This window comes from Sinocyclocheilus grahami, unplaced genomic scaffold (assembly GCF_001515645.1).
Source record: "Sinocyclocheilus grahami isolate Dianchi unplaced genomic scaffold, SAMN03320097.WGS_v1.1 scaffold1531.1, whole genome shotgun sequence".
Lineage (NCBI taxonomy): Eukaryota > Metazoa > Chordata > Actinopteri > Cypriniformes > Cyprinidae > Sinocyclocheilus > Sinocyclocheilus grahami.
This window is the reverse complement of record NW_015506710.1, coordinates 117,304-134,234: the sequence shown is the minus strand read 5'-3', so window position 1 is coordinate 134,234 and position 16,931 is coordinate 117,304. Positions and strand designations below refer to the sequence as shown.

At 35.4% G+C, this 16,931-nt stretch overlaps 1 protein-coding gene across 1 annotated transcript in view; it reads right to left on the bottom strand.

Annotated features, from left to right (window-relative positions):
- ulk4 (unc-51 like kinase 4) overlaps positions 1–16,931 on the bottom strand; it is a gene marked incomplete at its 5' end in the record, with an annotated part of 180,489 nt that overhangs the window by 55,429 nt on the left and 108,129 nt on the right. Inside the window, one exon of the mRNA XM_016257274.1 lies at positions 1,707–1,873. Within this exon, the coding sequence (XP_016112760.1) occupies positions 1,707–1,873 (167 nt within the window). The remainder of the gene's footprint in view (positions 1–1,706; positions 1,874–16,931) is intronic.

The following is a 16,931-nucleotide window of genomic DNA, read 5'->3' as shown; positions in this document are numbered from 1 at the left end:
AAATCCTTTCAATTAACAGTATTTAGAAAAGAACAAGAATTTAAAATATAAGAAGCTATAGCAATATAAACGACAAGCCAAAGCTAATTAATTTAGGCTAAAACGAAACTGAAACCAACGTTGGGTCTCTCATTCCACACAAAATCAAATGTTTCCGTATTCGCGATGTATTTGAATGGCAAATTATAATTTATTAGGCCTATGTTTTCCAATATCCACGTAAAACAAAATGTTTTGCATAACATCACGGTGGTACTGTGATAACACTTAACGGCACAGATTTTACTACTTTTTTTTACAACATAGTTTTTTCCCCATATGTTTGACTGACTGTATTTTATTATGATAATGAACAGGCTGCATTGTCAAGGTAGCAATGCTTAACTGTGTGCGCGCATGCGGCACCGACGCAATCACTTGAATTTTTCCTTCTAACAGTGGAAGAAACTACTCCTTTTAGTCCTAAATTTTGCTCTGAGCCAATAATTTGCTTTAAACACTAAGTCTGAATTCACAATATTCATAAAAGAGTAGGCAAAAAACATACCTGGATGATCTACTATTTTTGCTACTAGTTCAAATCCAATGGACACTTGACGATCCATAGGCCATGCGAGAAGAGCCGTGAATGGCAATGAAATGACGCAACTCACTCTATAGCTCTATACCTATAGATATTGTACATTCAAATTGCATTCATACCACACATGCTTGATAATAATTTATTCATGCACAGGAATACTTCTTTAACAGTCACAAAGTTCTTCCTAAAAGCTACTCGGACAGTGAGTGATTTCAGATGCAGCAGAGAAAATCCACAGAAAAGTACAGCTGAGGGTCCAGAAAAAGGAAGAGGTGCAAACTCTGCCCAAAAGTTATTCTTAGAAAGGTGCGAATTGTAGGCGAAATGTTTTGTATCTGTCTGCAAAGATAATTTTCACATGATCTGAGAAAAATGTGGGGAGTGAAGATTCAGAGTAGAATATACTTTACAGTAGATCTAAATGAGTTTGTGTTTGTTTAGAAAACATTTTCATCTACATTTTATAGAATTTATAGTATAAATTGTATAAATAGTTCACACTAAAAATTCTATAAAGTGCACTTCAAGTGTGGAGTGTTGGCCACAAACTAATGTTGCTGGAAGACAAACTAAGTTTCAACGGGGGTGTTTACACAACACCGTTTTCAACTAAAAATGGCAAACATTTTATGCGTTCTGGCCATTTAAACTTTTAAAAGCCGGTTTCAAAGTGCAAGTTTGCAAAGTGCAAGTGCAAATCCGCTCCATATAAACTATGGAAATGCAAATTTGTGAAAATGGCAACATTATGTGCATGCCTATTATGTAACTGACATCGCCAACTACCCAGCAAGCATTATTCAGAGTTTTTGTGGATCCGTGTGAACAGGGATTGTTGCCTTTTCTTTTCACTATAATTAGACCAAAATGAGACAGAGCTGCCCTTTAACATAATACACACGCATCAGGGAAACATTCTTTCACAGAATGATTCATAATTTAGAAACTCTACATATTGTGTCTTTTTATATTTTTATTTAACTTACGTCAGTTGTTTTGCACAAAGTTTGTCTTTGCATTATTTTCTTTGTATGCAACAAATCAGCAAATGCTTTGACTATACATATGTACAATTACTTGTACATTTGCTAGCAAATCAAAACTGAAAAAGAGAGAATGTTACCTGCAGGGCCATTCGGACTACAGACGAAAGGTTTTTGAGCAGGCAGTGGATGATGTCCAGCAGACAGAGGAGCAGAGAAGAGCAGCTCTTCAGCCCTGAGTGCATTTCTCGCTCCAGTCTCACACCAGAGACTTCCACAAAGATATTACACACCACCTCAATCATACCTGAGAAGAGATAAACGAAAACAAAATCATTCTTCTATACATCTGCTCTGACTGTCCATCTGATTGACACAAACATAACCCATCTTAAGATATCTGCAAATTAAACAACTGCCTGTCTGCCGCACATTACATTACATTACACTCAATATACTGTTTGAAATGGTCATAGTTACATACAGTAATGAAGCATAAAGTATGAAGATTTTCAGTTCATGGTGGACAACCCTTTAAGGCAGGGCTGGGCGATTTTTCAGATTTTATTGATTAATTCAAATTGAAAGTTTTGCCACAATTGTATTTTTTTTAGAAATCGAGGAATCGCGATTTTGAAAAGAAATATTACCGGACTGGAGAGCTGCGTTTTTAGAATGCTGTTTTATGCAAGAGACACAGCAAGAGATGCGAGCGCAAAAGTCAAACGCATCCATGTTTACACAGCAAAAACAATGGAAAAGCAACACATTTGAATTAAAAAAAAAAAAAAAACTGTAACTCATGGTGACAGGATGAAAGATGCTGTTCATTGTTTTTACAGAACATTTATATTTAATAATAGTCTACTGGTGTTATAACTTCAGTAACTGAATTACCTTGACTTTTGAGATTTTTTTTGAAGCATTTTCCTCGTATTATTTCTGAATATATAAAATGCATAAGACAAGTTTATACAAGATGTAGTTGTAGTTCATGCATCTTTTCTGCAAAGACATTTAACAAGTGACTTGTTTAAAGGTCCCCTGGAGTACCTTGAAACATGCAGCATTATTCTGTGGTGGCAATTTTAACTGAAACAGGAAGACAGGGCGGGACATATCGCGCAACCTGCCCCCTTTTTAAAATAGCCAATAGCGGTTTTTTTTATATCTGCTCGGGCCAGAGCCGCTGAGCTCGGTAAAGCCGCATTTGACAGCCACAATCTAATAGATTACTACGGTAGCCGAGAAGTGCAAAACAAATCACAATTCTAAAAACAAAATAACAAATTACAAATGCAAATGCAAATCTAAAAAGCTAAATAACAATTCAGAAAACACAACAACAATTCCAAAAACATTATAAAAAGTCAGAAAACACAACGACAAATCCAAAAACAAAATAACAAGTCAGAAAACAACGACAAGTCTAAGTATAGGTCTCTGCAGACCAAAAAAGGGTTGTTTCTCAAATGTTCTATGTGATTTTCATCTCATCTAAATTATAATGCCTGAATACTGCCTGATAAAGTAGCATTTATGAGAGCCGTGCAGCTTTTGTGTACAGCTGTTACGAGGGAAAACGTTCCAAAAGCGCCTCCTACTGGCAGAGAATCAATTTTCATTTTTACTCAATTCGTTGAATTTTCCTAATAAAAAGACTGTTCAACTCTTAATATTTTGTATTTATATTATCCCCTTTAAATTATCTCCGCCCCACATTAAAAAAATCCTAATTTAACCCCCCTCTGACTGTTTTTTTTTTTTTTTTGCATTCCCATTTGCTCAAATAGCAAAAGAAAAACCCACGATAGTGTTTTCACAACTTATGAAAAGAAGAAAAAAAAATTAGAGAGATACTGATAACGGCAGTCAGAAGAGAGAACTATGTCAAATTTACCATCACTCCCATAGACGCTGTATTAGAAACACCCTCGCATTAGCGTTAACTAGTTTTTTTGTATTCTGATTCAAAGGTAATATAATACAGTGTAATAATACAGGTAATAAAATGCAATACAGTACAGTGTTGTAAATATACATGCATATTTTTTATTCCATAGTAAGGTCAATTCATTCAATACATTTAAACTGTGCTACTTTAATACCATCTCCGAACTTTCTACCACTACTCTGCTGTTCTTCCTGTATACCTTGATTGACAGATGTCTCGCCCAGTCAGCGGTGAGTAATCTATTCTCAAACCAATGGCGCTGTCTCAAACTATACCTACCTCTTCCGGTTTGTCTAATTTGCCGTTGTGTTTTCTGACTTGTTATTTTGTTTTTTGGATTTGTCGTTGTGTTTTCTGAATTATTATTTTGTTTTTTAGATTTGCATTTGGGGTTGCAATTTGTTATTTTGTTTTCAGAATTGTGATTTGTTTTGCACTTCTCAGCCACCGTAGATTACCCCTAGATTCAATATGAAACTCTTACGGTGGGTTGCATCAACATGGATTAAATTAAGCCAAGATTAGAGCTAATCAAGGATTTGTTGATCTGGGTTTTATTTTAAGTCGAGTTGTGTTGCACCACTTAATTTTAAACACAGATTAACAAATCAGGGATTAGAACTCTAACCTGCGGTTAAAACCTCCATCTACGATTAATTTTCTCCGCCATGATGGATTTCGCCATTGCAATTGAACAGGAGCAATGCTAATATTCATAACTTTTCTTTGCTTACTACTAAACTCTCTTTCTGACATAAAAAGTTGCTCGCGTCAAAAAAGGAAATAAACTTGTAAAATATCTGCCGTCTTAATAAACTGCTATCGTTATTCAAACGGCGTGAGAAACGAGAGCCGTGGCCGCGATCATTGGCGCTCACTTCATCATCACCGCTGCCGTTAAATGCTATACAGTATATTTCTGTTTTCTTTGTTGTACGCTGAGATGCACCAAGATGAGTGACGGATTCACATCCCGGACTCGATAGCAGACGCGAGTTTACTACGGGCTGCAAAGACCCTCACAATCTGCTGGCTCAATGCACTTAAATCTTCCATTTTATTTGTAATAAACACCTGAGACCTCACAACACACCCTCTACTGTTTTCTTTGTTTAATCAGCCACATAATTGTAACTGTAGGTGCACTTTATTTCATTTAAACCTCCTCACCTGTAAATTTAAAATGAATCCCTAATTGAGATTGAAATCTGAGTTTAAAGTTATGGAGCAACATGATTAAAGTTAATCTATCTTAAATATAAATTAAATCCAGGATCAAGATGATGGTTTAAATGTAATCCTGCTTATTTTTAAACAAGGTTTAAAGTTTGGTGCAACAGAATTATTAGCTAAACCTTGATTTAATCTAGATTAAATCTTAATCCTTGTTGGTGCAACCCACCCTTAGTAAAACAAAATAGTGATCATATTCATGCTGAGGCTGTGTAGTTTTAAAAGTGTTTCATATATGCCGACTCATGCATATGATCCGCTCCATGCGATCGTGAATCTGAACCAGAGCCAAAGTCCAGATCAGACTGTGCGTGCTGCCGCAGTTCGCGTAACACAGCGCAAAACCAGACCTAATTTGCCCCAATCGAAAGCATATTTACAATCGTTTTCATTATATTAAAAATTATCCTTGCTCTTCCAAGCTTTAGAATGGCTGGTGTTTTTTCAACAGTCCAAAAGTAGTCAAATAAAGCACATCCATCCATAATAAAAAAGTGCCTCACATGGCTCCGGAGGTTGAATAAATGCCTCCTGTAGCGAATCGATGCGTTTTTTTAAGAAAAAGATCCATATTTAAAATGTTATAAACACATTTTTCAAGAATTCCACTTAGGAAATTCTAGGATTTAACCCTTGATTCCTTATTATTGTTCTTTATAGTTGTGTTCTTTTGTACTTTAATCAGTTTTAAACATTTGTTTATACATTTTGAATTTAAATGCTTATTTTGTTATATAAAAACGTTATTAAACTTGTTATTAAGAGGGTAACACTTAAGTTCTGCAACCTAATTCAATACTAAAAAGCTTTAGCAATTATCGTGATATGACAATTTGATATCGTCACATTCCACACTGAAAAAAATTAGTCATTGAATTTACTAAATTTTTTATCGTAAGTGGTTGAAATCAATTTATTTGAGCTACATTTAAATAAACAAATTTAGTTGACTAACTTTCAACCTTTTTTTAATGTGGCTAAAATAAATTGTTTGCAACCACTTACCTTAAAAAAATGTAGTAGAATTTTTTTTCAGTGCACCTGAACACATCTTCTACCAGGTGATCAATATATCCAAACACACACAGAAGGACCTACTTCTCTATACAGAGGGAAGCACACACTCCACACTAAATATAGAGGATACTATCAATTCACTGCATTGTTGTCCCCTGGGGACTACAAACTCAACACAAACAACACTAAAAGGTGAAGTGCCCACTAGGAACAGACTATTTCCAGTTTCACTGTATTGGGAAAGGCATGAGAAAGCAAGTGTGTGTGTGTGTGTGTGTGTGTGTGTGTGTGTGTGTGTTTGCGCTGAGTCTTCCAGTCCCAGCAGTAATAATCAGGAGGAGTTGAGTAAGACCTCAGGCTATCACACTGTTTATCTGAGATTAGTACTGCAGTTATCGGAGGTGAAGGACCCACGCATGTAATTCGCCGCTTGACAAATTATGCAAGATGAATACAACGGCAATGCCATCAACAATACAAATCCACTGCCGAACGAAGAAAACACAGCCAAGGCTGTCACCTTTAATACAGGGGAAATACAGATGAAACTGGAACTGCAGCCTGGAACGTTCACAATTTAGGTGAATTATCATAAACGCACACGGTGCAAAAATTACTTCTGAAATTTGTATGTAAATATATTGAACTGAAATGCATACGCAGGTCCTAAAAGAGCTGTGAGCAGTATTTTAGTGCTGTCTCAAACATGGAGAGCTTCTTGCCAGACACTGAATATTTATGCCTACAGCTGTACAGTTAAATTTATGTAACTTACTTTCTTTTGGTACCGAATTTATTGCTATTACTTCCAGTAAAATGAGTCATGCAAATACGACTTTAGGATCTGGATGTTTTTCCACCTCCACGAGCAAAGCGAAAACAAACAAGTCAGCAGTTCACGTTTTACGAGGAAATTCATCTTTCTCTCCCTCGTACGGCAGTCATAAAGCATATATGTGACACAAAAGACAAGGTATATACCTGAATGTTTACAATAAGCCACACGTTTGTGTGTTAAAATGCCTCGGTGCCAACTGGACATTTTACATTTCTTAAGAAATTTACTACGCTGTCAGCCAGAATGTATAAGTCCCAATAAGGTCCCATTTACTAACATTAACCAATACAGAGCAATACATTTGTATAAAAGGGGTCATATGACGTTGCTAAAAAGAACATTATTTTGTGTATTTGGTGTAATGCAATGTGTTTATGTGGTTTAAGGTTAAAAAAACACATTATTTTCCACATAATGGACATTATTGTTTCTCCTCTATGTCCCGCCTTTCTGAAACACGTAGATTTTTACAAAGCTCATCGGCCTGAAATGCTAGGTGTGCTCTGATTGGCCAGCTATCAAGTGCATTGTCATTGGCCAAATACCTCAAGTGTGTGACGGAAATGTTACACCCCTCACCATACTGTGATGTCGTCTCCCGGCGTGATGAGACAAAACCAATAAAACCCATTACAAACAAGGCATTTGTTGCATCCAGTGGGGACATAATTACTGATTGTAATGACTTATACTGTATTATATTTTTAATTATTTGTTCTTTTATTAAACAAACTAAATAGCCTTATGTTATTTATCTTATTTACACGACGGCATGTCATTTCGGTCTCTATGTTATGGTCGCACTCTCTGTATGGCGCACAGCAGAATTCCGCCCCGATAAGCGCACACACACACACACACACACACACACACACACACACAAGTGAGCACACTCCTACTGGTATTTGTAAATATTAAGCAGCAAAAACGATTCATATTTAAATATGAATTCTGCGTGTCTCTGTGTCAATGAATGGCGCAGATGTGCATTTTTGTTTACTACTCGTACTGAAGCGTGCGTGACGCTTCCGGTGATATTGACGTCTGTCGTCTCACTAATAAATAAATATATATGAAAAACATCTCCAGAACTGCTCTGAGAGTCACTTCATGAGCATTTTACAATTTCATTTGAGTAAAACTATCCTCATATGATATCACATACACACAGAAATGTAAAGGTATTCACTGCAACACATCAAAATAAAAGTTTGGTTTCACTTGAAGACATTGCAGCAGAAATACTGTATATACTAATAAATAAATATATAAAAACATCTCCAGAACTGCTCTGAGAGTCACTTCATGAGCATTTTACAATTTCATTTGAGTAAAACTATCCTCATATGATATCACATACACACAGAAATGTAAAGGTATTCACTGCAACACATCAAAATAAAAGTTTGGTTTCACTTGAAGACATTGCAGCAGAAATACTGTATATTAGCCTACTATTGTTCAGTAGAATATACGTAATAGGCTGCTACTACTATTACTAAAATTATTAAAACCTTATTTTTAAGGAATAATCATACACTATTTCTTCAATGTTTTAATTGTAATATTAAATTACCTTTATTTTCCAAAAAATAAAATGTTGAATTTTCATTACTTAAAAGATAGATTAAATGAATGTTTTATGCCTTAAATGTAAATTCACAACACAGAATTTCTGAGCAAAAAATCATAAGGCTATTGTAAGAATAAATTAAACTTGTTTTTATGCTTTCAAATAATTAGATATGCTAAAACTAAATTTGGTAACAATAAAACATAAGGTTGGAAAAAAAAAACATTTCATAGGGCCCTAAACATGTAATGTTTGTTAAACTTTTAATAAATTGATGTTAAATTGTGTAAGTTTCATGATTTTAATTAATTAGACATGCTTTTGATTAATAACATTTAATTTAACCATTAAAAAGGAGTCCAGGAAAAAAATAAAAATAGCCCCCCCTGGACACAGTCTGTTATGTTAATGATTGTTCTAATTATTCTGTATTTTCTTTGTATGCGATTGATATGGAGTAGCAATTTGACAATTTCATGTTAAATAAGTAAATTAAAGATTGCTCTGATATAAGATTCCCTACCATTCGGCAAACTCTTGATTCGCAGATTAATTTGCCAATTTACACGTACAAGCAATTTTAAACCACAAGAAGAAGAAACGAAAGAGAGCTCAATTCGTTACTCACGTGCTGTTCTCACACACAATCAAAGCGCGCCCAAGCATAGAGACAGTGCTGAAATACCGAGTTGCGTATACATAGGCCTACACACATAAAATTAGCCTATGTCAAAAAACTCTTCACGGCACTGTCATTCTCTGTGCTTTAAAAAAAAAATTCTTGCTTATCCGAAAAAATAGTCCGATCTGTGACAAAAAAAAAACACAATATAATGCATTGAACCACTACATAATGCTATTATGATACTATATAATAGCCTAATATATATATATATATATATAGAAATAAATGAACTTTTCCACAACATTCTAATTTATTGAGATGCACCTGTACGTATATGTATATAATCTATACATAATACACATTAATTATATCTATCTATCTATAGATAGATATATAGATAATAGATAGATAGATAGATAGATAGATAGATAGATAGATAGATAGATAGATAGATAGAATTAACACAGTGAAGTCTAATTAATTTACACAATGTATGTAGCGTTTCTTATTTACTGTAGTTTTTTGTCCTATTGCTTGCAATTAGTTTCTTATCCTTATTTCATCACTGACTGTTTATTTATCTTCAGTGAGCTTGAGGGTTTTATTGTCTCTTTTTAGGCTTGTATTAGTTTGATATTGACATTGGTGACAAGGATTATGAAAATTATAAGGTATCAAATATTTTAATATCATAAAAACCTTTTTAAAAGAAAAAATATATATATCGTGATATATATCGTTATCGAGATATGAAATTACTCGTGATATATGATTTTGGTTATATCGCCCACCCCTAAATAATATCTGAAAGAAAATTGAAAGATTTGAAACTCTTTGAAATGTTTGAACATATCACCTGGTCCATTGTCAGACACATTGCAATCAGGCTCAGGATGTTAGTAGTCTTTGCACGCAAGCAGAAAGGAGGTAAGGGCACCTTAAGCCGCACTGCGTATCACGTCTTCCATTAGCAGCGTCCAGCTGCTCTAAATACCTCTTTAAGGGCAAGGATTATGACAATTCTATGGCGCGGCACAATTACAAACCACTCTCGGCCCAGAATTCGGAATGAGCCGTTCTGGTAGACGGCATGTGCTTGACCTCACCACTCTGTTGCCTGGCTACCAGTTTCTCCATAGCTGGCAAAGCGGAAGCACGCTATTTGATTGAAAGTAAACAGCTAAACAGCTACGCTATGTTCAATATAAAAACGTATATAAAAAGGAAACATTTGCGCTTATTGATATTATACCCGTCATCGCCTTCTGTTTATTTTATTTTTCGCGTCAAGAGTTGTGTCCTTTTTTCTGTTATTTAACAACATAAATATCAGATAAAAAAAGGAGTCCCAAAAGCAGAAATATATGATCATCGTCCATATCGCTGTTTACATTAAACTTGCATTACCAAGGCAACGACTGTATATAAAAAGGAAACATTTGCGCTTATTGATATTATACCCGTCATCGCCTTCTGTTTATTTTATTTTTCGCGTCAAGAGTTGTCCTTTTTTCTGTTATTTAACAACATAAATATCAGATAAAAAAAGGAGTCCCAAAAGCAGAAATATATGATCATCGTCCATATCGCTGTTTACATTACACTTGCGTTACCAAGTCAACAACTGACGCATTTGTGTTACATTCCAAAGAGCTCTGTTATCAGCACCACATTGGAAAATGAATCCGTGTCCATGCTGACTGGCCCGGATTGTCACGGAATGGAAGGGTTAAGCAAAGAGAACCATTGGGCCCGATAGTGGAAAAGCGGCTATAGTTTTACTGTACACTACCCTTTGTTATTCTTTTAGTTATTCACCCATAGTGGCTAATGAATCAGAAGTCTTGCACATTAAATAGCTTCAATATGGATTGAAAAACAAGACTGATATAAATGACGCAAAATAACAGTCTCAGATGTTTATTGCCATTGATGGTTCCATAAAGAACCTTTAACATCCATGGACCTGTTCTATATGCCAAAGGTTATTTATAGTGGAAATAGTTTATTTAGAAAAAATAAGTTTTTTTTTTCCATTAGTTTAACTACTTGAAATTATGACTAACTTGGCAAGCTACAAGTTATATTTAAAAGGTAGTTTCTGAACACTGTTGTTTTTCACAGCCTTTCTGTCTGGGTTTCTTCCTCTTGCTTATTCCTTCTCCATCTGTTATCTTTCACCCCAACAAATCTCACCAATTATAAAACTCATCTCGCTTTTCTCACTCTTTCCTCATCTCAATCAACCCTCAACTCCGCCACAACTCACATTTTCTAATTTTTTTTCTTTGGCTCTCTCTTACTCCCTCCTTCACTTCTTGTGTCTGCGTCCCATACCCTTTTGCTCGCACCTAAAATAACCAATTACAGCATTTTCCTCCGTCTAGTGCAGAGCAGGGCCGAGGTGACTGGCATTAGCAAGATAGCGCTAATTGTAGAGGTTATATTTAGTGCTGGGTCAGAGCTCTCCAAAAGGAGGAGTGAACCTTTAACATCCATGGACCTGTTCTATATGCAAAAGGTTATTTATAGTGGAAATAGTTTATTTAGAAAAAATAAGTTTTTTTTTTTTCCATTAGTTTAACTACTTGAAATTATGACTAACTTGGCAAGCTACAAGTTATATTTAAAAGGTAGTTTCTGAACACTGTTGTTTTTCACAGCCTTTCTGTCTGGGTTTCTTCCTCTTGCTTATTCCTTCTCCATCTGTTATCTTTCACCCCAACAAATCTCACCAATTATAAAACTCATCTCGCTTTTCTCACTCTTTCCTCATCTCAATCAACCCTCCCCGCCACAACTCACATTTTCTAATTTTTTTTCTTTGGCTCTCTCTTACTCCCTCCTTCACTTCTTGTGTCTGCGTCCCATACCCTTTTGCTCGCACCTAAAATAACCAATTACAGCATTTTCCTCCGTCTAGTGCAGAGCAGGGCCGAGGTGACTGGCATTAGCAAGATAGCGCTAATTGTAGAGGTTATATTTAGTGCTGGGTCAGAGCTCTCCAAAAGGAGGAGTGCTGATAACGATGCTGGCTGTACGAGATGGCTTGTAGACAACCCTGTGCTGTAAAAAAAAAAACAGGTGCGGAGGGCAGGGTTTGTTGTGTCTGATCCCAGCCTGCAGCAGCCTGGACCGCTTAGACAGAAGAAGAGGTCCATGAGGGGCTGTTGTGATATGGGGAAGCGTGCTGTGCACAGATCTACCAGAAAACAAGCCATTACAGGCCAACTCCGCCACAACTCACATTTTCTAATTTTTTTTCTTTGGCTCTCTCTTACTCCCTCCTTCACTTCTTGTGTCTGCGTCCCATACCCTTTTGCTCGCACCTAAAATAACCAATTACAGCATTTTCCTCCGTCTAGAGCAGAGCAGGGCCGAGGTGACTGGCATTAGCAAGATAGCGCTAATTGTAGAGGTTATATTTAGTGCTGGGTCAGAGCTCTCCAAAAGGAGGAGTGCTGATAACGATGCTGGCTGTACGAGATGGCTTGTAGACAACCCTGTGCTGTAAAAAAAAAAACAGGTGCGGAGGGCAGGGTTTGTTGTGTCTGATCCCAGCCTGCAGCAGCCTGGACCGCTTAGACAGAAGAAGAGGTCCATGAGGGGCTGTTGTGATATGGGGAAGCGTGCTGTGCACAGATCTACCAGAAAACAAGCCATTACAGGCCTCTACTTATCTGGGTGGCTTGGGAGGTGTGTGTGAGTGTGTGTGTGTGTGTTCACAGTAAGCTTCACTACAGTGGATAGACAGGAAGTGACTTGTAAAAACACATCTTTATGTGAAAAATACAAATGGAATATCCAGATATAAAATATTCAGAATATACCCCTCACCCCCCATAAAGAAAGAAAGAAAGACTAATAAATACATAAATTGCTGATGTTTTACATGGCAGATGTATTTAAATACACTATTTTTTGCATTGTGTAATGTACTTTAACTGATTTTTATTTCATACATTTTTTTCTTTTGTTGAAAGTTATGTGTGTTTGTGTGTGTGTGGGGGGGTATCAGATTATCAGATACACTAAAATATGGCTTTTGAAAATTTGAAGGTTGCTTAATATTATCAAAATGCCATTTTTTACAACTACTGTACATATTATTTAGATTGCTTACAACAAGCTTAGTCTTGACTTAAGAACAAATGTTGCAACCAAATGATGTGCAGAGTTAGTTACAAACCTGATTAGTAGTCACTAAGAAAAGTTGGTGCGATTTTAATTTGAATGAACAGCTGTTAAAACATCTGTTCAGACCAGCATGAACATTGATATGCTGTCAGTGTGACAGATTTATTTATTTTTATGATTAATTTATTTTTTTATAGATTTGTTTTGGTGTTTTTCCATTGCAGTGTGAAAAAGGCCAACCAATAAGATCCATGCGTTTGGTAACATGCCCAGAGCTGCTGCTGTTATACAAAAAAAATGATGACTTTGTGACACTAAGAAACAGACCATTTTGCTAAGCTACAATAGACAGAATCTAGAACTGGCTCTTCTCTCTCTGTACTCTTGTATTTGGTGTTGTCTGATAGAAACCTCAGCAAACACAAACATCTGAATAGCTTTTGAAAGCATGTAAATACCATTTGCGTTCCTTTCTTCACCATGACAATGAGGTGTCAGAAATGGAAATGTGCACACCCCTGCCCTTCTGTAGCACTCTATTTCTGCTCTTCCATAAGTGACACACCAACTATCAGCAGTGGTGGAAAGAGTACTGAAAAAATATACGCAAGTAAAAGTACCATTACCTTCCAAAAAATGTAGTGCGAGTAGAGTAAAAGTACTTGTCCAAAAAACTACTTGAGTAAGAGTAAAAGAGTAGCCTATTTAAAAGTACTCATGAGTATTGAGTAGTGAATACTGAGCTGTGGATTGTACCCCCTCATAATAAACGCTGTACACCGCATTTGATACATTTGAAAAACGTTGTACATTCTGTAATTCACATTATCTTTAAAATACATCAAAACAGCACGGAAACAGTATTCAGTTGAAGAAAAGATGAAAGTTATTCTCAGTACAATCATCCCCATTTAAATCATAAAGTTAGAAAAAATAGATTTAAAATCATGGCCACTGCTGCTACTGCTGTTGTTGTTGCACATAAAATATTAATGTTTAGAACAGTGCAAATACAAACACCATTAGAAACTCATAGCTCAGTATCACACACCATGATATGGGTTAAAATGAGAACCCATTTCTCTCCAAAACGGTGCCAATTTTAGCGTTTTGCAATAAAGAAATAAAAATAACTAAACTTGATAATTTATGTTACAATTTTAACATAAATGCACATTGTTCTAGAAGGATGGCAAATTCATGCCATACCTTTTACACATTTACTCGAATTGTCATGCTGATCATACAATTTGTAAGGAAAAATGCATTAAATAGCGAGGTATTTCTGGGGAAAATTTTTCAAAGGAAAACACACACACACGCATGTCTCTTTGCTGAGCCGCGGCGGTCTTGGTGAATCAGCAGCATCCACAACTGAACGGAACAAAAAATGTTGAACTTGAAAATTGTTTATGCGCGAGTACACTTGTTAAATGAAGGAAGATTGTATAAAATGGATTAAAAAAAGACGTTTATTAACGAGCTGCAGTTTTATTACATCACGCGCTGGCACAGATGCAGTATATTAACGCCACGGGTCATCAATAAGGTGCAGATTTGGTCCTCAATTTGTGTTTCCAACACACTTTTTCACAGCGCGCATTACGCGCTCAAACGCATCAAAAGTCAACAAGTTCAACAAGCAACAACGACTTATCCAAGTGACTGCTGCAGAACGCACGCGAGAGAGAGACGAGGAAGCGCAGCTCGCGCGTCTCATAAGTGAGTGGGAATTTACCGAACGTGGCACTTGTGAGTTATCACTGTATGCAATACCTGCAACCTCACACCAAATTTCAGTGTAGACAGGCAAGCATATATACAAATCATTTAGTAAGCAGAAATTCTAAATTTACCTTAACGTATTAAGTTAGAGGAAGATGCGACAGAATTGATGCTTGAAGAATGCACTTCCAGCAGCCATGATAAACAGTTGGCGGTTAAAGTTTTCCATGCACAATTTGATTTGACGAAAGTCACAAGACCTATTACTCTCTATCCAATCACGTTGATGGATACAAATAAAATTTAAATAAGCATGTAACGACCACAAACGGAGGAAAATAGCAGAGTAAAAGTACCGATACATCACTTAAAATGTACAAGTAAAAGTACACAATTTTTAAACTACTCAAAAAAGTACAATTACTGATAGAAACTAGTTAATTACTGTAACGTGAGTATTAGTAATTCATTACTTCACACCCCTGACTATCAGAGAGTGAATTTGCACTTTAGCTCAGCCCATATGCCATTTTTTTGCATTGGTATGAACAGACAAATCACATGCAGAACATTTGTGTTGGAGTGAACAGGCCTTAAGACCATACGAACGGCTGGTACAACCCTACAATGAGATATTAAATGGATGGAAAACAAACGTAATGTCTGCACACTGATATAACTGCTCCATATAATTATTTTATTGCAACGTTTCGTCCATCAGGTCTTTCGTCAGGCACGACCTGATGGTCGAAGCGTTGCAATAAAATAATTTTATGGAGCAGTTATATCAGTGTGTGGACATCACGAAGGGTTTCTGCAGGATTTTTAAGCTCAAATTGAAGTCCTTTTTAAGATCTGCACAAATAAAATTAATACCATAAGCGGGGTAGGGCAATGTCTGTGGTACCATATTAAACTGTAAAATTACTGTAAAAAGCATAATTTACAGTTCAGATACAAGTTTTCACAAAAACAAAACGTTTTATAAAATGATAAACTTCACATTTCAGCCTTTAAAACATTTTTAAGAAAATGGATGAGTCAGAAACATTAATTATTATATTAATTTAAACAATTATCATCAATAAATGATTTTATCAATTAAATCACATAAATTAGGGGTGTGCGATATTGACAAAAAATGATATCTCATTTTATCGATAACGATAATTAGACAATATTTTGCTATAGAGTGTGCTATTGTGCTGATATCTTATCTCTAATTGTGCTGACAGCTGAATCCTGAATTTTTTGATAATCTTCATATTCTGTGTGGTCACACAAAAACAAAACGTTTTATAAAATGATAAACTTCACATTTCAGCCTTTAAACCATTTTTAAGAAAATGGATGAGTCAGAAACATTAATTATTATATTAATTTAAACAATTATCATCAATAAATTATTTTATCAATTAAACCACATAAATTAGGGGTGTGCGATATTGACAAAAAATGATATCTCATTTTATCAATAACGATAATTAGACAATATTTTGCTATAGAGTGTGCTATTGTGCTGATATCTTATCTCTAATTGTGCTGACAGCTGAATCCTGAATTTTTTGATAATCTTCATATTCTGTGTGGTCAGTTCACAGCAGTGATATAAATTAATTATTTCCAACAAGTTTGAAAAAAAAGTGCACCATCTTTTGAGTCAAATTCTTGCATTTGGGCTGTTACCAAGCAAATGAAATCAGTATCAACAAAATTGATCTTTGCAATGCAGAGGAAACACATGTATTTACACTGTTTAATGCATTAAATACTTTAACCTGCAATTACAAATGCATAAATAATATTTTGATATTTTAAACATAAAACATTGAAAACTGATGTTTGAGATTATTTTAAAAATGAAAAGGCACTTTAAATGTGAAATTAAAACTGCCAGTAGGTGGCAGCAAATCACTGTTAAGTGAGTCATTGCGATTGAACCGAATCATTTAAACGGTTGATTTTATCAGGAAGGAAACACTGTCGTGTTGCTCAGAGACGCAAAACAGTGCTGTGGCTGTGTTTGAAATTATTTTTGTTGGAGAAATAGAGCAAAGGCAGGAAATATGGTGTCTAAAACGTAAGTATCTTAATATTAACTTGCTTATTGAACTGTTGTAAGAAATCAATATCACATTTGTAATCATGCTGACTTTTGGCACTCTTCGTGTGATATTAACTATATGAAATTATATAAATATATACATTTTCTGCCCCATCTTGAACTATGTGATAATTCTAAATGCATTTTAATAGACTGATT